The sequence below is a fragment of the Mobula hypostoma genome, chromosome 6 (genome assembly GCF_963921235.1).
Source record: "Mobula hypostoma chromosome 6, sMobHyp1.1, whole genome shotgun sequence".
Lineage (NCBI taxonomy): Eukaryota > Metazoa > Chordata > Chondrichthyes > Myliobatiformes > Myliobatidae > Mobula > Mobula hypostoma.
Genome location: NC_086102.1, coordinates 141633252 through 141657012, shown reverse-complemented (window position 1 = coordinate 141657012; position 23761 = coordinate 141633252). Strand labels below are relative to the sequence as shown.

The 23761-nt window shown below is 41.1% G+C and overlaps 1 protein-coding gene across 4 annotated transcripts in view; it reads right to left on the bottom strand.

Annotated features, from left to right (window-relative positions):
* Window positions 1-354: 354 nt before the first annotated feature.
* LOC134347667 (uncharacterized protein C2orf80-like) overlaps window positions 355-23761 on the bottom strand; it is a 54816-nt gene continuing 31409 nt past the window's right edge. For 2 of the 4 annotated variants that reach the window (XM_063050036.1, XM_063050039.1), the window contains 2 exons: window positions 22206-22290; window positions 355-946 (listed from right to left, as the gene is read on the bottom strand). In XM_063050036.1, coding sequence (XP_062906106.1) covers window positions 780-946; window positions 22206-22290 — 252 coding nt within the window. In that variant the 3' untranslated portion in view covers window positions 355-779. Of the gene's footprint in view, window positions 947-14743; window positions 17104-22205; window positions 22291-23761 lie in introns of those variants that run through there. The other 2 variants (XM_063050038.1, XM_063050037.1) reach the window with 2 other exon arrangements.

The window sequence follows — 23761 nt, the reverse complement described above, 5'->3', positions numbered from 1 at the left end:
CCGATATTTTGTTCTTGGTCTATCTTTGCATGTATGTATATATTGATGCTTGCCATCTTTCAAAACAACTGGCCATTCATGTGCTATATAAACACATTACAGGCAGCAGAACATCTATATTTGACATTCCATTCAATAAAAACTAATAAGATAGAGGAAGTCAGAAAGATGCTAGTATTCATAGAAATAAGGTAGCATTTGAGCTAACAGACTGCTAGTGATTGCCCAGGGCACCATCAACCACTGGCTGCTCATGACTCACATAATCATGTACTTGATGCATGCTTTGCCAAACAAGGAAGTCCAATCTGAGCTGGAGCTCGGAAGCCAGTATTTCAGATCTTCCGTTCGGGGTTGAACTCTGTTGCACTGAACTCAGCAGCATTGCAGTCACATGCCGATGTGAGGACTTGAATGTACCAGTCCTGGCCCTCAGCTTTGAACAGGAAGGACTGGCATAGAAAAGGTGTGTTTGAAATGTTTTACTCTGTTTGAAAATTGTAAGTTAATTGTTTTAATGTATTTTCAAAATCATTTTTCTTTTTTAACATACTTAAATACATTTGTATAGTTTTTAAATATCAGAAAACTGTTCAATGGCCTTTGACAAGGCCTTGGACACCTTGCCTGGTCGCTACTCAGCCCCCACTCTGTATTGCGGTGGATCAGCTCATTCAGTCCTTGGCACCAGCAGAAGTGAGCATGCTTGGGGAAGAGGGTCCCAGCAGCTGACCATGTCCGATGTAAGATACAGCACAGCACCTTGGAATTTCCTCCCCTCACAAAAAATGATCAATTGTGGAACAAGAAGAGAATTGAGTTATCTGATTTATTTTGATACCAACCAATGCAGATCCTAGGACACTTAGTTCACTAACGATAGTGCTGAAATCACAGTCTGTCCAGCAGCGGGATGATAAAGTTATTTCAATTCTCACGTGGGAACCTGAATAGATTATAATCGAAATAAAACTGTTACCGTTTACAGATAGTTTGGGTCAGGACACATGAAAACTATGAAACATCACATTTAGATCCATGAGGTGTTGCCATAATTAACTTTCATTTTAGAGGAACAGTATATAATTTCACATTCTGCCATTGGACAACTATTCAATACCCCTGTGGATGAGATTACTGACTTCTTGCAACTGTATCTCTTATGTACCTTTATTTATAATGTCAGCAAAATAATTAAATGTTTTCCATAGCTTGTAATTCATTTTTGTTTCCTTATTCACCTAGCACACTACCCCCAACTCACACTTTCTGATAAATGTTGTTCTTCACAGAAGTAGCTTTAGTAGTAGAAAAAAGAATTTCTGATTGAAGTGAAAATGTCATAAGGACAAATTAGTAGTGGGCCACCAACCTAAACCTTTTAAAGCACATGTACAGAAGCAGTTAACCAATGGCCTATTTAAAGGAATCATTTGACTTGAAAATAAACTAGAGAATTTCCCATTATTTCTCATTGCAGATTAATTCTCAAGACATTGAGAAATAATTTGCTGTTTTCAGTTCATTTGTTCAATGATTATGTTTCCACTGAAGATCTATAACTATATGCGAATTAGTACTTTGAGTAAATAAATAAAAATGAATGAATGAAAAAGGCATAATCATTAACAAATACAGCAAATCACACAGTTGAGTATGGAAGCACTGGAGACAAGGACGAATTAAGTGTCAGGTGAAGTGGAAATAGCTTAAACTGTTCCACCATGAAGAGTGGAAATTAAATACTTGATCCATGGATGTAATGTAAAATGCAAGGAGTAATTCATAAAGAAGAAGGGAAATACATTGAAGAGATCACATTTTAGTGGAGCTGATTTGGTTCTACTTCTAAGTAGATTATCCAGTGCAAACCTGGTTACTTTGATATCCAAGCTGCCAACAATATAGGTCAGTGGCAGAGGCCAACAGAAAAGCTGCAACTTTGTGTTAGGAGTAGAGTACGAGAAAACCAATTACATCGGATAAAGGTACAAGTACAGAGTAAATGATGGAGAATATCCTGGATAAGATTGCTTGAAAGTCAAATAATGCAGGGACTGAAAAAACATGGCTGTGGTCAGAATGAGAATCAGAATTATTACCACTGACATATGTCATGAATTTTTTTTTGCAACAGCAAAATAGTGCAATACATTGACATTACTGTAAATTAAAATAAGTATATAAAAATAGTGAACAACATCCTGGGCCGAAGAACCTGTGCTGTGCCATAATGTTTTATATATCTACCACAGACAATTAGATTATGAGAACACTCAGTCCTCGTTTATTGTCATTTAGAAATGCATGCATGCATTAAGAAATGATACAATGTTCCTCCAGAGTGATATCACAGAAAAACAGGACAAACCAAAGACTAGCACTGACAGAACCACATAATTAGAACATATAGTTACAGCAGTGCAAAACAATACCATAATTTGATATTATGGTATTATGACAATACAAAGATAGTTGCAGGGGCAGTTAATATTGAAGAAGTAGGGAGTTTGCAGAATACTCAAACAGATTAGGTGAATGCGCAAAGAAGTGGCAGATGGAATATAGTATATTGTATTGCACTTTGGTAGAAGGAATAAAGACATAGACTATTTTCTAACTGGGGAGAAAATCCAGAAATCAAAGGTGCAAAGGGACTTGGGAGTCCTCATGCAAGATTACCTAAAGGTTAAATTGCAGGATAAATCAATCGTATGAGAGACAATTTCAATGATAGCTTTCATTTCGAGAGGACTAGAGTATAAAAGCAAGGATGCAATGCTGAAGCTTTATAAGATATTGGTCAGACCACACTTGGAGTATTATGAGCAATTTTAAGCTCCTAATCCAAGAAAGGATGTGCTGACATTGGAGAGGGTCCAAAGGAGGTTCACAAGAGTGATTCTAGGAATGGAAAGGTTAATGTATAACTTGTGTTTGATGACTCTGGGCCTGTACTCACTGGAGTTTAGAATAATGGTGGGGGGGAGGAATCTCACTTAAACCTATCAAATATTGAAAGGTCTAGATAGAGTGAATGTGTAAAGAATGTTTCCTATGGTGGGGGAGTCTAGGATTGGAGGGCACAGCCTCAGAATAGATAGACTTCTCTTTAGAACAGAGATGAAGAGGAATTTCTTTAGCTAGAGAGTAGTGAATCTGTGGAATTCATTGCCACAGGCAGCTATGGGAGACAAGTCATTGAATATATTGAAAGCAGAGGTTGATAATTTCTTGATTAGTCAGGGTGTCAAAGGCTATGTGAAGAAGGCATAAGAATGGGGGTTAGGAGGGATAATAAATCAGCTGTGATTAAATGGCAGAGCCGGCCCAATGGGCTGAGTGGCCTAATTCTGCTCCTATGTCTTATGGTCTTATATATGCTGCAGCAAGAGAGCAGAATAATGAGAGAGTTCATGGATTCATGGACTATTCAGAAATCTGATGACGGTGGGGTAGAAGCTGTTCCTAACACACTGAGTGTTCATCAATATGCTCCCGTACCTCCTCTCTGATGGTAGTAATGAGACGAGGGTATGTCCTGGATGGTGAGGGTCCTTCTTGTGGCATCGCCTTCTGAAGATGTCCATGATGCTGGGGTGGCTGGTGTCCATGATAGGGCTGGCTGAGTTTAAATGCCTCTGCAGCTTTTCTTGATCCTGTGCGTCGCAGCCTCCATATCAAGTGGCGATGCAACCAGTCAGAATGCTCTCCACAGTAATTTGTAGAAATTTGCTAGTCCTTGGTGACATTCCAAATCTCTTCAAATTCCTTATGAAATATAGCCACAAGCATGCCTTCATGATTGTATTAATATGTTGAACCCAGAATAGATCTCCTGACTTCTCCTTCATGAAGTCCACAATCAATTCCTTGGTCTTACTAATGTTGACCAAGGTTGTTGTCAGACACCACTCAACCACCCAATCTATCTCAATCCTGTCTGCCTCCTTGTCACCATCTGAGGCCAAGTTTATGAATCCTGACCAGAAGTTCACAAGACTTACCATTCTAAAATCACTCTTCATAAATTTGTTTGCAATGTGCAACTACCCTTCAACAGAACTCTAACCTGACCCACGTCTCAATAGAACACTTCTACTCATTTTATTTTTCAGGTTATAATTAGTAAATGGTTTTAAGTATGCTTTAAATCTCAGAAATATTATTTCATTTTCAAAGAGTGGGCAAAAGTGTCTATTGTTCTTGTATCATACTTTAAAAATCCCTTCTATTTAAGAGGAACCTCTTCAAAGGTTCAAAAGTTCATTTTATTATCAAAGTATGTCTGCAGAATACAACTCTGAAATCTGTCTTCTCCAGATAGCCATAGAATACAGGAAACCATATAAGAAATTGAAAGAAAGACATAAATCCACCCCTGAGTGAAAAAAAAGAAACAAAAACTCGCAAACCCCAAACACAACACCCCCTCCCTCGCACAAAAAAATAGATCACCCAAACCCCCCAGCCCACCAATCCACAACAAGAAAGAATGGATGGAGAATACGAAAAGAACATAAAACTGAAAGAGGCCAATATAAACTACACGAGGAATCCTGCAGATGCTGGAAATTCAAGCTACACACATCAAAGTTGCTGGTGAACACAGCAGGCCAGGCAGCATCTCTAGGAAGAGGTACAGTCGACTACAGTTAGTTTGAACCACAGTCCAATCCATATACCTCAGAATTTCGGTAATAAAACTTTGAGCATCGGGACCCCTTGGCCCCCTCCTCCATTGGACAGGTGTATAATAATAGAATTTTGCATTGCAACCATCCAATACACCCTGCAAAAGAGGTTTTAAGAGTTAATGATGTTACATTGGCACAAAATATTAAATGTAATTGGAATTCAGGCTCAATTCTGACCTCTGTTGGTGTTTGTAAGGAGTTTGCATGTTCTTTCCACAACCAATGATGTCAGTTGGCTATTGTAAATTATGTAGGTTAATAAAGAAATATTAAAGAGAAAATGATTCTGGTGAATGTGCAAGAAATAATAAGTTGCAGAATTAGAAGGAAATAAGGAGAGGAAATGGGACTCTCCAGGGAGCTGGCTAGACCCAGTGTTATGGGGGTGGTGATATCCTACTTCATATTGAACTACTATATTAGTGTATAATTCTTACATAAGCCTTTTTGACTCCAGTATGACTAAGCAATGCCTGATAAAGTCACCTGAGAAAGGGTCACAGGTGGATTCAAACAATAATTTAACAAAGTAAGTTCCCAAAACATCCCAATGAGTTCTGTAAATTCAAAAATGAATATTGCATTTTTCTAGAAACTACAACCCAAAGGTAAGGAAGGAAGCAAAATCATGGGAATCAACCTTGACTGGGAATTGAAGAAGAGTCTTGGCCCAAGATATCAACTGTTTATTCTTTTCTATAGCTGGTACCTGACCTGCTGAGTTCCTCCAGTGTTTTTTGTGTGTTGCTTTGGATTTCCATCATCGGCAAACTTTTTCATGTTGGTGATTGACTGGAAACTTGCTGTTTGAGGAGATAGAGGAGATGACTTTGGCACATTACTCTTACTCATACTTGCCAACCCTTTTCAGTCCAACTTGTACACATAGTTTACTAATCCCTTAAGAAATGGTTCTAACTCTGAGGGAATACTTCTCTGACTTCAAACATTTTTGAAGTATAACTATAATGCAAAATACTATATTATATGATAAAACACTATATAAGATGAAATGCAGAATTTTGGCCAGTTTATTAATGGAGATCTACAAAGTTTTATCACTTCCTGTGTTAATTATGAACATCTTTAAATTACAACTAATGTAACATAATGTTTTCAACATCTTGAATGTGATAACTATTATTACAGCTGTTGAGAAATTCAAATAATTCATGACAATCAGAATTTCCACTTCAGAGAGCATCAATATTTTTGAACACTACAGGAGGACAATGCTTTGCCCTTGACAGAGTGCTGTGAGTCAGGATGGAGAGAAAAAGTGAGGCGAAGATTTGTCAGGGTAGCGAGGGAGTCAGAAGAGAGAGGAAGTAGAGGAAACAGAGGGAGTGGAAGAAAGGAGATCAGGAAGGAAACAGATAGGGAAGACTGCAAGAACAGTGGTAGGGAAAAGAAAATGGAATACAGTAGTAAAAGAGATAGAAGGGTAGGAGTGCAGCTTCAAGTCAATGGCCAAAGAGTATGCTCCTGACTTGGAAAAATACATTCCCTTTTTCCATTTTCCACTCCACACTTCTCTTCATTCCTGTTCTGACCCTCTCATCCCTTTCTCCTCTCTGTTTCTCTCTCCTCCCTATGATCTCCTTCTCTCTTCTGCCACTGCTCCTTCACTATCCTCCATAACCCTCAGAACAGCAGGATGTCCATTTAGAACAGAGATGAGGAGGAATTTCTTTAGCCAGAGGGCAGTGAATCTGTGGAACTCATCGTCACAGACGGCCGTGGAGGCCGACATTTGGTATATTTAAGGCAGAGGTTGAAAGGTTCTTTACTAGTCAGGGAGTCAAAGGTTATGGGGGGAAGGCAGGAGAATGGGGTTGAGGGGGATGAGGGAATCAGCTATGATGGAATGGCAGACTCAATGGGCTGAATGGTCTGATACTGGTCTGTGTCTTATGTTTCTACAGGGCTGGTTGCACCTCACAAATTCCTGCCAGGGAGGATTGTGTAAGAATGGCTATCCTATTCATCTGAATAAAGTAACTGCAAGTGAGTGTTTTGTTTCTTTTTTAAAGTAATATTTCTGGTTACTCATTAGTGATTTGGTGTATATTTAATCTGACTGCACATTTAAATTAACTGCAGGTCAGCTGAGATTGTGGGCAGCAACTTCGGCTACACTGTGGGCTCAGAACGATCTAGCACCTTTCACAGAACATGGTTGCTATTCTGCATACATGAAGGGCCAGTCAGATATTCCTTCAGAGGCCCACACTTAATATGGTGGTTTATACAGCATCTAGGAATGAATTTCAAACCATGGTTTTAAGAAGATGAGCTCCAAAGATTGGGAGAGTAATGTACTACATTCTGCAGAAGAACTGTCTCTAACCACAGAACCAATCTAGAAACAGAAAATGGATCATCAATCATAATTCCTATCTTGTGTTGTTTCACTTCACACCTGTGGTTAATTCTATTACATTCCTTCTTGTGAATTAGACAGAAAACATACAGTTCATGGATAACATCATGTTTCTATTATTTTCATTTATTCTTTTCTTGGGATGAAGAAATTTCTTAAAACTGTATTCCATATTACTGTTGGGGTGCGTTTCAATTCAAACTCAGCAATGATGAAGAAATGGCAACATGCTGAGATGGTCTGCGATTTGGTGGGGAGCCTACTGGTGGTGTTGTTTCCATCACCTGCTGCGCATGTCTCCCTTGGTGCAGAGATCAGAGATTGAAGAGGTGCTGTAGGAGTAACTTGGTTCAGTAACTCGGTTCAGTAACTCGGGTGCATTTTATAAATGATCCGCACTGTGGTTGGTGGTAGAGGAGATTTACAGTAATGATTGTCATCTCCTGGATGGTATTGTACTTCCTGAGTGGTGTTAGAGCTGTACCCACCCAGGCAAATGCAAAGTATTCCATCATGTTTTTGAGTTGTGCCTTGCAGATCCTGGTGACTATGGGGTGAGTTCCTGACTACAAGATACCTGGCCTCTCATAGTCACAGTAGCTACGTGAATAGTTCAGTTGGATTTCTCATGAATATTGATCCCTGGATACTGACTATGGGAGACTTAAGTGGTAATAACAAAGAATAGAAAGGTAGGTGATTAAGTTCTCTCATTAGATATGATCACTTTCTGGCACTTTGGTGATGTGAATGATGCTGCCATTTATGAGTCCAAATGAAAACCTTCTGGATAAGACTGCATGCATATAGCACCACTACATTAACAGAGGAGCTGTAAATAGAATTGAACATTGGACAATCACAAACAAATGTCACTGCTTCATATTATGTAATGGAAGAAAGGTTGGGCCCAAGATACTGTTCTGAACAATTCCTGCATTGATTATGGGACTGCAATTATTCACCTTCAATAACAATAATAACCATAACTTTACTGCAAGCATGATTCAAACCACTGGAGTGTTTCCATTTTGATGCCCAATAACTTTATTTTACCAGAGCTCTTTGATGTTATATTCAGTTAAATGCTAGTGTTGTGAATAACAGTCACTCTCACCTATATATAACCATATAACAACTACAGCACGGAAACAGGCCACCTTAGCCCTTCTAGTCCGTGCCGAACTCTTACCCAATTCTGGCCAACTCCTCTCTCATGCCTCTGTAATCACCTTTACTCTACTGTAATACTGATACATTTGACTTCAACTTCTCCTTCTCAAAATTCAATCATATTATGATCACTTTTCCCTAAGGGTTCTTTTACCTTAAGCTCTCTAATCAATTCTGTTTCATTGCACAACACCCAATCCAGAATAGCTGATACCCTAGGGGGCTCAACCATGAGTTGCTCTAAAATGCTATCTCATAGGCCTTCTAGAAATTTCTCCTCTTGGAATCCAACACCAACCTGATTTTCCCAATCTACCTGCATATTGAAATCTCCATGACTTTTGTAACATTGCCCTTTTGGCATGCATTTTCAACTTCCTGTTGTAATTTGTAGACCACATCCTTACTACTGCTTGGGGGTCTATATATAACTTCCATCAGGGTCTTTTTACCCTTACAGTTCCTTAGCTCTATCCCCAATGATTCAACACCTTCTGACCCTATGTCACTTCTTTCTAATGATTTGATTTCATCTTTTACCAACAGAACACCACCACCCCTTCTGTTTTCCTGCCTGTCCTTTTGATACAATGTGTATCCTTGGACAGCAAGCTCCCAGCTATAATCTTCTTTCAGCCACGATTCAGTGATGCCTACAACATTATACATGCCCATCTGTAACTGTGCTACAGGTTCATTGACCATATACTGCGCACATTCAAGTATAACACCTTCAGTCCTGTATTCACCCTTTTGATTTTGTCCACCTTTTATGTTGCATCTCATCCTGTTGACTGTAATTTTCCCCGATCATCAGTCTCTCCCTGCTAGTAGGCTCACTACACATTGCCTCTGTTTGTAAACCAACTACCTCACCTTCAGCACCATCACTCCGGTTCCCATCCCCCTGCTAAATAAGTTTAAGCCCAACCGAACAACTTTAGCCAAACTACCAGCAAAGATATTGGACCCTGTTGGGTTCAGGTATAATCCGTCCCTTTTGTATAGGTTATACATTCCCCAGAAGAGACCTCAATGATACATAAATCTGAACCAGTGCCCCTGCACCAGTTACACAGCCATGCATTCGCCTGCCAGATTATTCGATTCTTACCCTCACTGGCACATGGCACAGGTAGCAATCCAGAGACTACTACCTTGGAAATCCTGTTTCTCAAATACCCTTAGAGAATAAGACCATATATTTTGGGTATATACCTCAAGAATGGTTGAAAAGAGATAAATATTTAATGAATGTACTGCTGGTGGCTGGTAAAAAGACCCTTACCAGGAAATGGTTATCACAGGAGAGCCCAACTTTAAATGTATGGATGGAAATTACAACGGAATTGTAATTGTAACAATACCTCTAGAATTCTGCTCTTCAGTCCAAACATAGATTGAGCGTGTGATGAGGACTGGATGGTTGCTAAATGGTTGTTGCATTACTTAGACTGGACCTCAATGAGCAGGCTGTTTGGTAAGTGCCATTTGAGAACACTGTATATTACTCTTTCTGAAACTTTGCTGAAGATTGACTGTAGACCGTCTAGGCAATTACTAGTTGGTTGGATTTGCCCTGCTTTTTTAGTTCATATGACATGTCTGAGCAACTTTCCATGCCATTGGACAGTTGTAAATACTGTAACTACACAGTTACAGCTTGAATATATAGCATCCAATTCCACATACCTTGCTCAATTTGTTATCTCACATAACTAAGACTACACATCTCTCCCATCTTCAATACCTAGGGCTGCAAGCCTATTTCAAGAATATTAAAGAATATTTGGAGCTCAATATAATAAATTAAAAGCAACAACATTAATAATAGTCAAAAGAATGGTGTGCTTTTCTGAGATGTTCACATTGCAATTTTAATTTGCTTCTAACTCCAAAAAAACAAGAGTGAAATCTTGAAGTTTAACTTTTTCATTTTGGTTTTTTACATGAGATGAAAAAAAAAATCAATATTTTATTCAAACTCTGCTTAGCATCCGGTTTCTTATATTGTATTGTCTTCTCCTGATTGGCCACTTGTTTACTGATATACAAGTTCCAACAAAATCATTTTAATTGCAGCACGCTAAGTATAACCAGTAACCTGTATAACTGTAGCAACTTCTACTTTGAAAAAGGCACACTCGACACTTCATGCCAAAAGAAACAACTTTATCTCGAACTTCAAAGCTGATAGGTATATACAGAGGCTTTCACAACCCGTACGGCATGGCAGGAACACTATATACAAAGCACACTGGAAGTAAAAAGAACAGAAGTAAAACCCCCCATTATCCTAATTAGTATGAACTTACTTTTAATAATGCTCACATTACAACATTTCTCCCCCTTTAAAATCCAACATTCCCCAAATGTAAAAACTAGGAAATAAAAACAGTGGTGTTATTAACTTGTGTACCCCTGAAAACATACTAGTATCTCAGCAATAGTTTAGCAATACAAAACATCTAGGAAACATGACTGATTCAACATTCAACGTAACAACAACAAAAAAAAACTATCCCATCAAAGATTCAGTCTGTCAGGATGTTTACGAGTGTGCTGTGATCTGCGCACTACCCCTGGTGACCCTGCAGGCACCGCTGGTGAGGGTATTTCTGTTGGGTCCAGTGTTGGGGGCATGACAGGGGTCTGTGTGTCTGCGTGAGAATGTCCATCCTCCTCCTCAGGGGACCCTGACCCCTCTGCCAGCGTCTCTCCCTCTAGTAAAGTCATTGGTGGACATGCTTTCACCGTAGTCTGTCTCACAAATGGAAACTCCATGGAACTGTCTGCCTCTGAGCCAGTATCATGATGCAGGTGCACATGGTCCTGATGTCTGCGGAAAACACGCCCATCAGTCAGCTTAATAACATAGGAGACGGGACGACTCTGCTTAAGTATAACCCCAGGCAGTCATTGCTGATTGTTTCTCACATAGACATTGTCATCTGGTTTTAACTGTCTCTCTCGCTCATGTTGATCATGTCCCTCCTTCTGCTTTTCCTGCTTTCTCTCCACTTTTGCCTTCATGTCCGAGCGCAGCAGGTCCAATCTTGACTTGGGCCTACACCCCATCAGCATTTCTGCTGGAGTGCGGGCAGTCATAGTCTGTGGTGTGAGGTGGTATTTAAACAGGAAACGTGAAAGCTGCATGCTAAGAGAGTCCCCTGTCATCCACTTCAGGCCTTCCTTCACTGTCTGAACAGCCCGCTCAGCCAAACCACTGGAGGCTGGGTGGAAAGGGGCCCTCCGAATATGATGAATGCCATTCTGCTGCATGAACTCACTGAACAGTTCACTGGTGAACATCGGGCCATTATCAGTGACAAAAGTGTCAGGCAACCCGTGGACTGCAAACACTTGCCTGAGTTTGTCTATGGTTGAGGGGGCTGTGATGTTGCTCATGATGTGAGCTTCGATCCATTTGGAATGCGCATCTACCATTACAAGAAACATCTGCCCCATAAAAGGGCCAGCAAAGTCCAAATGTAGCCTAGACCAGTGGTGGTCTGGCCACTCCCATAGATGCAAAGGAGCTGGTCGTGGCATATTCTGATTAGTCTGACATTGTGTGCATGATTTTACCTTGTTCTCCAGATCCTGATCCATTCTTGGCCACCATCCGTAAGATCTTGCAAGGCTTTTCATTCGAGACACTCCTGGGTGAGTCTCATGAACTTCCTCCACAATCTGTGAACGGCCAGGGGGAGGCACGATGACCCTCACCCCCCAGAAAATGCAGCCATCCTGCAGACTGAGTTCTGTCTTGCGTTTGGCATAAAGCCTCAGTTCCTCTCCTTCCACGACTCTGGGCCAACCTTGTAAAAGAAAAGTCTTGACTTGGGACAGGACTGGGTCCCTCTTTGTCCACTGCTTGATCTGGGTCACCTTTACAGGTGTCCCTGACAGCCTCTCCAATGAAAACACAGTTTCTGGAGGCACATATGTAGTAACAGTTGCCTCAGGTAAAGATAGTCAACTCAGTGCATCGGCGTTTGCATTATTCCCACCCACTCTGTACACTATAGTGTACTGGTAGGCTGACAATGTAAGAGCCCAACTTTGTACCCTGGCTGAGGCTAGCGGTGGGATGCATCACTGAACAGGCTCATCAGTGGTTTATGGTCCGTATAAATTGTAAATATGCGTCCATAAAGGTACTGATGAAAGCGTTTGACCGCAAAAACAATGGCCAGACCTTCTTTGTCTAGCTGTGAATATCACTTCTCAGCAGCTGTCAGGGTACGTGAAGCAAAACCAATAGGCTTCTCTGAGCGGTCCTCCATTACATGTGAGAGAACTGCCCCGACTCCATAGGGCGAGGCATCGCATGCAAGGGTGATCTCCTTGTCTGGGTCATAGTGAACAAGCAGCTTCGCTGAGTGGAGAAGTTCTTTCACTTCCTTGAAAGCTTTCTCCTGCTCTTCACCCCACTGCCACTTAGTGTCATTGTGAAGCAGCTTATACAGTGGGGTCAAAACCCTTGAGAGGTCAGGAAGAAACTTGCCATAATAATTCACCATGCCCAAAAATGATCTGAGTTCCGTGACGGTCGTAGGGCTTGGGGCTTCCTTAATAGCTCTCACTTTGTCCTCCACAGGACAAAGCCCCTCAGCTGTGATCTTGTGTCCCAGGTAAGTCACACTCAATGCCAGGAACACACATTTTCCGTGTTTCAACCGCAGCCCTGCATCTGAGAGCCTCTTCAGCACCCATTCTAAATTAGCCAGATGCTCCACCTCCGTAGCCCCCGTGATCAAACTATCATCAAGGTACACTGCTACGTGTGGAATCCCCTGCAGCAAAGTGTCCATTGTCCTTTGGAAAATGGCAGGGCTGGACGCCACTCCAAGAACCAGACAATTGTACTTGAATAATCCCTTGTGCGTATTAATTGTGACGTACTCCTTTGAATCCCGGTCGAGCAGCAGCTGTTGGTAGGCGTGGCTTATGTCCAGCTTTGTGAACAGCTTACTCCCTGACAAGGTCGCAAACAGGTCATCCACCTGAGGCAATGGGTACTCCTCCAGCCTAGATTAACCATGAGCATATAATCCCCACATATCCTCACCATTTTGCCTGCCTTCAAAGTTGGAACAATGGGAGCCGCCCATCTTGAAAACTGGACGGGCTCAATAATGCCCAGCCTCTGTAAACTTTCCAGCTCCTCCTCGACTTTGCCTTTCATGGCATAGGGCACCGAATTGGGCTTAAAAAACATGGTGTAGCCTCAGGGCCAACATGGAGTTTCACTGTTACACCCTTCAGTGTGCCCAGCTCGTCCCTGAAAACGTCACTGTACCACTGCAGAATGTCCTCCGTCGTGTGCGCATACTTAATTTCATGCCAGTTTAGCCGGATTTTGCGAAGCCACTCGTGACCCAAAAGACTGGGTCCCCTGCCCTTAGCTATCACTAGCCTGGCTTCAGCCTTCTGACCCCCGGCTGAAATGTCCACATATAACACCCCTAAATGAGGTATGGGCTGCCCCATATAAAGTTTGAGCTTTGACGGTCTAATGGGAGGCAGGTTGGACCCCCATGTCCTCCTGTAGGTCTCCTCACTAATGACCGATGCAGTAGCCCCTGAATAAATCTCAGATTTAATGTCCTTTCCCCTGACAGTGACTGTGGCATAATATGGTTCAGGTGGTTCCTCATCTGTTTCCACTGCAAACATGTTGTAGGCACACGCTGCCTCTTCATCTGCTTCTTCTAGATGGTGTGTGGCTGCCTGATCCTGTTGAGCTTCCCCCCGCCCAGGCTTAATCTTACCCTTTGAACTTCTGTACTTTCTAGCTAAATGTCCCTTTTTGCTAAAAGCATGGCAGACTGTGTCTTTGAATTTGCAACCATTTGCATAGTGTGTCCCTCCACACTGGAAACATTCCACCCGCTTTGCCTGTTTACCAGTCTCCCTCCTGACTTGGTGCACTGCCACCGACTGCGACCCCCCATGTCCTTTCTGGATATCCTTGACATTATTAGCAGTCACCTCCATGCCTTGGGCAATCTGTAAGGCTTTCTTAGAGATCCCAGTGGGGTTCAACAACAGGCGGCGTTGTATGTCGTCATTATTAATGCCGCATACCAATCGATCACGGAGCATGTCATCGAACACCACTCCAAAATCACAATGCTCCCACAGCTGCCGAAGCTCGGCCACAAAATTGGCCACAGACTGACCTGGCTTCCTGAAACGGCTGTGAAACTTACACCGTTGGACAATCACAGAAGATTTCAGATTGTAGTGGTTCCCCACGAGCTTGACCAGTTCGTCATATGGAATGTCCCCCGGTTTCCACGGTGCAGCTAAATTCCTTATTAGCTTGTAAGTCTTTGCCCCAAACACACTCAGGAGAATAGAGTGCTTCTTAGCCTCCTCAGTAATTCCATTAGCATAGAAAAAGTGTCCCAACCTTTCCTCATACTCTGGCCAGTCTTCGTTTCCTTCCAGAAATTTCCCCGATAGTTCCAAACGTAGCCATCTGAAACGCAAAGCTCCCGTTCGAAAAACGTGCTGATACATTCACAAAACCAGTTCACCTCGTCGCCAAAAATATGTAGCAACTTCTACTTTGAAAAAGGCACACTCGACAACTTCATACCCAAAGAAACAAGTTTATCTCAAATTTCAAAACCATTATGTATATACAGAGGCTTTCACAACCCGTACGGCATGGCAGGCACACTATATACAGAGCACACTGGAAGTAAACAGAACGGAAGTAAACCGCCCCCCCATTATCCTAATTAGTATTGTTACGAGAATACACATAAAATTAAGATGTTTGCTGGCCTGGGCTAGCATCAGTGGCATCAGCAGTTGGTCTGCCACTTGCCCTCAGGGGAAGGAGAGATAAGGAACAATGGAGCAGCGTCTGGAGATGTGTAATGAAGGAACGGGGGAGAGAGAGAGCTGTCTGGAGCGGCTCCCCCCTTTGAACCTTGAACTGTTTGAAGTGATGGACAGGCGATACCCCAGCAGGGGGATAAAAAGGGACCGGTTCGCTAAGGCAGGACACACGCCACCCGAGGTAACGAGACCCTGGAAGTGGTGCGCCTCTCACGAGTGGGTGAGAAGTACCAGACAACGCCCGGGGTGGAAAGGTACGATCAGCGGGAACCCGGTGTGTGTCCGCCCTTGCCTGGGTGCCGGGTTCACTGCAGAGGATCGACCGCATCTGGAGGAGGGGTCACAGTCGGTGACCTCAGGTGACATCACCAAGGACCCGCCCAAATGCTGTTTGTGAGCCATCTCGCTGGTCTGTGAGTGAAGCAGTGTTCTGAATGATCAGTTGTTCCTGTTCTCTCTGTCTCTCTTCCCCCACGTTGTCCATCGCCATGACAACGATTACTGCGAACTGAACTGGACTGAACTTTGAGTCATTTTGAAATTTGGTCATTTACCCCTAGACAACGATAGAGCTTGATTGATGGTGTTATCTTAATTCTGTGCACATGTGTGTTTATCATTGCTGAACTGTTGCATTTATTATCCTTTCGATTACTGTGTTGCTTGTTTCTTTAATAAAACTTTCTTAGTTCTAGTACTCCAGACTCCAACTGAGTGATCCATTTCTGCTGGTTTGGCAACCCAGTTACGGGGTACGTAACAGTATTAACTTACTTTTAATAATGCTCACATTACAACAGTAACACTCTTAATCATACTGTATAAAAGTATTTGTGCAGTGTTCATTTGTACATAAATTCACATCCAGTGGGAATGTCCCATTCTATGTTTCCATTCATGCTTTACTTAATTTTCCAAAATCAGGTTTCAAACATCAATAACGCTGATCAGTCAATATTGCCCCTATGCTCTGGATCATGAAGCCATTAACTGAAATACACCCAAGTACATTGGAATTATCAAGTTTCTTGAATTAGTAATATTTTTCAAGTTTGTGAGTCAAGCTACCAATCAACTTGTTTCAATAAATGCAGCATATTGCTGATTACCTAATGATCACCAAATAAATCTACATTGTTAAACTGATCCATTTAAACATCCTTAATTACAGAAATATAGTCTATTACAAAGGGGAAGCTTTGAATGACAATCTCTAATGCAAATCAATTTTGTTTTGTGATTGAAAATGTGAGTATCAAATTATCTGCAGCTGATTAAATAAGATGGATCTGTCCTGCTGTGAGGACAATAACTGAGGAATAATATTTTAGTTATTTGGTAGAAGGTTTAGAGGGAATTTTAAACTACACACAGTTGAGACATAGACGTCACTAATATGAACAGTGTTGGAGGGAGAAAACCTCAGCATGTATGAAGAATACTGCATGACCATTTTGAAAGCCATAATTAACAGAACTATGGACCAAGAACTGGGAAATGAATTTTCCTAGACTCTATTTTTGGGCAGCATGGACGTGATAGAAAAAAATTATCTCCTCCTGTGCTTAAGTTTTAACGATTCTAAAGTCTCCAGTCTAAAGAGCAACAATGCATGTCTGCACAACCCTGAAAATATGCTTGACTGGGGTTTCAAATATTTTGAGTCCAATTTATAACAAACTTTCGTGCCAACCTACCTTGCACAATATCTTCAATAACAAAGCAATTGATTTTGTTTTCAGCAGAGTTCTTCCAAGCTATTAGCAACTGATATTCATTCACCCAAAAATTGGCGTCTATTCTTTTAATAATAATTGCTATTCCTCTCACCCACACTACTTACTATTCCTTAAATGTCTGTATTGACTGTACATACAGAATTCTCTTGAATCCCACTATAATTGTCCTGAGGCTGGCCAGCTGCTCGACTTGTGGTAGGAAGGCTCAGACAGTTCTGCTTCGAGGTAGTTTTCCTAACTTTCAGGTTTATACCTATTTAGAAAAAAATATGGGCAGTTTAATATTAAATAAATGATTTACACTGCCATATACCATTTAGATTCTCATGCAGATTAAACTTTCTTGTAACTTGTACTAATTGGGATAGATTTTGTCTGCTCGTATGTAACGAATTTCCAGGGATGGTAAATATATCATTGCTTATGGACAGAAATTAAGTGTATAATAAGACATATACATAGGAGCAAAATTAGGCCATTCGGCCCATTTAGGCTACTATGCCATTTCATCATGGCTCATTTATTATCCCTCTCAATCCCATTCTCCTGCTCCTTCCCGTAACTTCTGATGCACTTACTAATCAGGAACCTATCACCCTCCGCTTTACATATACTCAGTGACTTGGCCTCCACAGCCATCTGTAGCAATTATTTCCACAAATCACCACCCTCGGGCTAAAGAAATTCCTCCTCATCTCTGTTCTAAATGAATGTCCCTCTATTCTGAGACAGTGCCTTCAGGTCCTAACCCACAATAAGAAACATTCTCCCCACATCCACTCTATGGAGACTTTTCAATATTTGATATGTTTCAACAAAACCCCCCTCATTCTTCTAAACTTCAGTGAGTACAGGCCCAGAGCAATTAAATTCTCCTCATATGTTAACACTTTCATTCCTGGAGTCATTCTCATGAACCTCCTCTGGACCATCTCTAATGCCAGCACATCTTTTTTTTTAGATAAGGGGCCAAAAACTCCTCTCAATGCTCCCACTCTGGCCAATGGCTTATAAAGCCTCAGCATTACATCCTTGCTCTTGTATTCCAATCCTCTCAAAAAGAATGCAAACATTGAATTTGCCTTCCATCCCACTGACCCAACCTGCAAGTTAATCTTTAGGGAATCCTGTTTAAGGCTCCTACGTGCCTTTGCATTACTGATTTTTGAACTTTCTTCCCAAATAGAAAGTAGTCTACGCCTTTATTCCTTCTACCAAACTGCATGACCACACACTTCCCCACACTATCTTCCAACTCCCACTTCTTTTGCCCTTTTTCCTAATCTGTCTAGGTCCTTCTGCACACTCCCTACTTCCTCATTCCTACTTAATTCTTCACCTATCTTCGTATTATTCACAAACTTGGCTGAAATGCCATCAATTATGCCTTCCAAATCACTGATTTACAATATAATGTAAAAAGGAGCAGTCCCAACACCGACCCCTGCAGAACACCTCTAGTCACCAGTAGCCGAACAGAAAAGGCCCCCTTCATTCCCACTCTCTGCCTTCTGTCAGTCAGCCAATCTTCTCTCCATGCTAGTATGTTTCCTGTAATACCATGGACTCTTATCTTGTTACGGCAACTTGTCAACAGCCTTCTGAAAATCCAAGTAAACAATGTCTACTAACTCTCCTTTGTCTGTCTTACCTGTTATTTCCTCAAAGAATTCTGACAGATCTGTCAGGCAAGATTTACCCCTAAGGAAACCATGCTGACTTTGCCTCCCGTTTACTCTTATATTTGGAAAAACTTTTGGTATCCTCTTTTATGTACTTATCCAGCTTACCTTCATATTTAATCTTTTCTCTTCTTTTTTTAGTTGCCTTCCATTGGTTTTTAAAAAACTTCTCAATATTCTTTAACACCTCGTCAATTTTTGCTTTATTACATGGTCTCTCTTTGGCTTTTATGCTGTCTTCGAATTCTTTTGTCAGCCACAGTTGCCTCATCCTCCCTTTAGAGTACTTCTTCATTTTTTGAACGTATCTGTCCTGCACCTTCTGAATTGCTCCCAGAAACTCTAGTTATTGCTTTACTGCCATCATCCCTGCTGTGTCCCCTTCCAATCAACTTTGGCCAGCTCCTTGCTCGTGCCTCTGTAATTCTCTTTACTCCACTGTAATAATGACACATCTGACTTCATCTTCTCCCTCTGAAACTGCGAGATGAATTCTATCATATTAGGATTGCTGGCTCCTAGGGGTTCCTTTACCTTAAGCTCCATAATCATTACCCAACACCTAATCCAGAATTGTCTTTCCCCTAGAGGGCTCAACCACAACTGGTCTAAAAAGTCATCTCGTAGGCTTTCTACAAATTCTCTTTCTTGGGATCCAGCACCTAATTTTCCTAATCTACTGTATCTGCATATTAAACGCCTCCATCACTACATAAAATTGCCCTTTTGACATGCCTTTTCTATCTCCTGTTGTAATGTGTATCCCACATCTTGGTTAATATTTGGATGCCTGTATGTAACTTCCATGAGGGTCTTTTAACTCTTACCGTTTCTTAACTCAACCCACAAGGATTCTACATCTTCTGATCCTATGTCACCTATGTATACCATCATGACTGAAATTTTCAGAACAATCTATTGTAAATAATCTTAAAATCAAAATTTCCAAAATGAAATCTATTCTAAATCAACTTAATTTTCTGGTCAAAGTCTTCTTTGTGACATTTATCATGGAAGTTGTCTTGAGTACCATGGAAAATTAAGTCCTTTGGAAGAAAATCTAACAAATTTTAAAGCATTAAACTAATGTTAGGGCTGGGGTAATTCAGTGGTTATGTAGCAGGACTGATAGTTCAAAAGTCTGAGCTGAAATGAAATTTGAAAATTTGAGAAATAAAGTAATTAAACGACAATTGGGGACAGCAAAAGTAACCATTTTAGATTGTTGTAATTGTTCCACTTGTTCACGAAGTGCTTTTGCCTCCTTGCAGCTACTGTGCCACTAGGGGGCAGCATGGTAGCGTAGTAGCTAGGGTAACACTTTACAGGGGTTTAATCCTCGCTATTGACTGTAAGGGCCTGTACATTCTCCCCGTGACTGTGTGGATTTCATCCGGCTGTGCCAGTTTCCACACACTTTCCTAAATTGTGAAGGTTAGGGTTAGGGTTAGGAAGTTGTCGGCATGCCATGTTAATGCCTGAAGAATGGCAACACTTGCGGGCTGCCCCCAGCACAACTTTGGACTGTGTTGGTCATTGAAGCAAACCACACATGTCATTGTATGTTTCGATATACATTTGACAAATAACCTAATCTCATCTTATTTCAAGTGATTCAAATGCACACCAACTTTGTCACTTAACTGTTATTTGAAATGGGTTAGGAAGATTCACAACTCAACAATCAGAAAGACCAAACAATGCTAATCTTGCTACTGATGTGCAAATACAATGAATTAGTATTCAAACAGTTTCCAGTTCGAGTGTATAGTTTAGAAGATTAAATAAAAACATATTGGTTATTTATCTAAATAAAATAAAACTCTGTTAATCTTAGCAATCTCAGGACCTGTCGGCCTGACGAAGGGTCTCAGCCTGAAATGTGAACTGTACCTCTTCCTAGAGATGCTGCCTGGCCTGCTGCGTTCACCAGCAACTTTGATGTGTGTTGCTTGAATTTCCAGCATCTGCAGAATTCCTGTTGTCTCTGTTAATCTTGTATGTTTAGGACTTTGATCACGCCAGACTAGCAGGTATTCCAGACTATCAAATGTTATTTTATTGATAATCCAACAACGTTAATTCACATTTTTTTAAAATGCTACTCAGTGGCATTTCAGTGAACCCAAAGTAAGATTAAAATGAACGCAGCAATAGAACCAGATGAGCTTAAAGGGAACATTGAAAATATCACTTGGTGAGCCACATGACAAATTTAGGATTTCCAAATTGGAAAGCAGATTATCAGAGTTCTAACACACTCTTGACCCCTGTGGTAAGATAGAGAAAAAATTGCGGAGCCCTTGCAGAGATTTTTGCTTCAACCTTGGCCACGGGCAAGGATCTGGAGAACTGAAGACAGGCTAACGTGGTACCATTGTTCAAAAAGGGTAACAAAGACAAGCCAGGAAACTACAGGCTTGGACATCAGTGGCTGGTTAATTGCTGGAGGGGATTCCGAGGGATAGGATGTACCAAGGTTTGGAAAGAAAGGCCTGGTTCAGGACCATCAGCACAGTTTTGTGGGTGGAATTAGTGTCTGACAAATCACTTGGAATTCTTCAAAGAGGTAAACAAAAAGGGATGGAGGGTAGAGCAACAGTTGTTGTCTATATAGACTTAAGCAAGTCCTTTGATATGTTCCTCATGGCACGCTAGGCTGTAAGGTTAGATCACAGGAGAAGTGGTTTCTTAATTGGGTCAGTGGTAGGAAGCAAAAGGTGATGGTTGAGGGTTATTTCTCAAACTGGAGGCCTGTGTCTAGTGGTTTACAGGGCACGGTTAGCAATTTTATGGATGACAGTAGAATAGGTAGTGTTGCAGATAATGCAGAAGGTTAATAAAAATTACTTGGGGGGAGATCTTGTTCAGCTAGTTATGTGGGCTGAAAATTGGCAAATGGCTTTTAATCTAGGTAATTTTGAGGTATTATATTTTTAGATATGAACCAGGGTAGGACCCTGGTGAGTGTGTTGGAACAGGAGGACATAGAAGTACAAGTGTGTAATTCAGTGAAAGCAGAGTCACGGGTGTGGCAGAGGCGTAGGAGTTGGGTAATGGTGTTCCATTACACAAGATGTTGGTGAGGCTACACTTGGAGTAGTTGGGTACAGTTTTGGTCATATTGTCATAGGGAAAAGTTATTAACCTATAAAAGAGTGCAGAAAAGTTTTACGAGGATGCTGCTTGGACTTGAGAGCCTGAGTTACAAAGAGACATTGCATAGACTAGACATTATGCCCCATAATGTAAGAGATTGAGGGGGTGACGTGATAGTAGATAAGACCATGAGGGACATTACAGGGTAAATGCACATCGTCTATTTCCAAGGGAAGAGGTGCTAAAAACGAGAAGGCATATGCTTGAGAGGTAACAGTTCAGGGACAGTGTGTATTTGAATGAGCTGCCAGAAATAATGGTTGAATTGGGTACCATAGCAACATTTAAAAGCCATCTAGATAAGTACATGGATGGGACAGGTTTAGACGACTATGAGCCAAACACTAGCAGATTGGACTAGCTTGCAAGGCAACATGGATAAAGAGGTTGAAGGGCTTATTTTCATGCTATATAACTCTATGACTCTATCCTACTGTACAAATTATCTGGGAAAAACTTGAGGAAAAAAACTAAGTAGCTCAACCTTCAAAATAAAAGGATATAACCCACTCACTCAATCTTTTAGCATGTTCTGCTGCACAGGCTGCGGTCAGCATTGCAAAAGGATGCATGGACAAACCAGATGGTTGAACATGTCCCTGGAAGACAAAAGGAAACAATACCTCTATCAAGCATTCTCTGAAACACACATTCCAACAGTTTCCAATAAAACTCAGAGAGAAAGTGAATTTAAAATTACAGATCAGACTTACTAAACCAACACACTTAGGCAGATTACCATTAAGTATTTGCCAATATTTTAAATGGATGTCTCCCAGTTATTAGTATTTGTGCTAATCAGGGCAGTGATGTTAGGCTACATATAATATAGTTGAGTCAAAGATCAACACTTGGAGAAATATTATTTGTTGTCAACAATTGCAACATTGCACCATGCTCCTTAGAGGAGACAAATTTTAGATTCCTGCTGTATATCCCACAGAGTGAAAAAAATAACAATTGGATTAATCTTTCTTCAGATGTCTGGTAAAATTCCTTTAACTGTGAGCTACAGCAAAGTGGCAATCAGGTTTATAACAGGGATTCAGATCTCCAGCTATTTTGTGTATTTACTAAGCACTTATACAAAGAAAGAAAATTTCTCAATGTAGTAATTGAATGCATGATTTTAACAACATTAAGCACAATTGGAAAAATTGTATCATTGGAAATTAACACAAAGCTATTCAGCCCACCTTGCCTTTGCGGTCTTCCATACCTGTCTTCTGTAACAACATGGCTTGTACAGTAGGTTCAAGTTCCACTGCAGACTTCAGTCTACAATACTCTGCTGTGCTGTAAGGAGTGCTTTAATATCAGAGGTCTCATTGTTCTAATGAAATCTTGATCCATGACCCCAGCCCTCTCAGGTGAGTGTGGGAAAAAAAATCACTCTGAGCTATCTGAAGGAGGGTTGTCCCTGATGTCTTGGATCTATCCTTTGACTGTTATCGCTGGGACAGACTAATTGCTCATTAATTTGACACTATTTATGGAATCTCACTAGCACAGATTCACTGCTATGCTTTTTGTAACAGTGGCAAAAGAGACGGATGATGCTGATGGATATAAGTTTGTTTTGGCAACTACTGAAGAGTAGGGTTATGACATTGGTGGTGGTGACCATCCCATAGAGTGCTGCTGGCATCAATGCTCACTACCCTAAAAATAGACTTGGCTAGGGATTGCCTAAGCATAAGGAGATAAAAGGAAGGGGTGCAGAATGACGGGTTCAAATTAGCCACATCCCATAAATTCTGCAAGTATTCACCACATTCATACATGATTTAATGATGAGGTGCAGAGTTAAGCATTCAGTTTTGCTGTTGTCACAATGTTAGATGACACTGTAAGAAAAGTAGATTGAAGCATTCAATTGCAGAGAAACTGACACACTAAGCAAGTGGGTAAAACTATGTAAATCGATTTCAATGTGAGAAACTGAGAGTAACTAACATCTTTATTTATCTATTCCTCCAGTTCCTTTTGACTATTAGGAAGCCTATGGTATAACTATAGGGCAGAGCAGAGGGCAACACTCCCACAACTGACTTCTAACATGTGGCATTA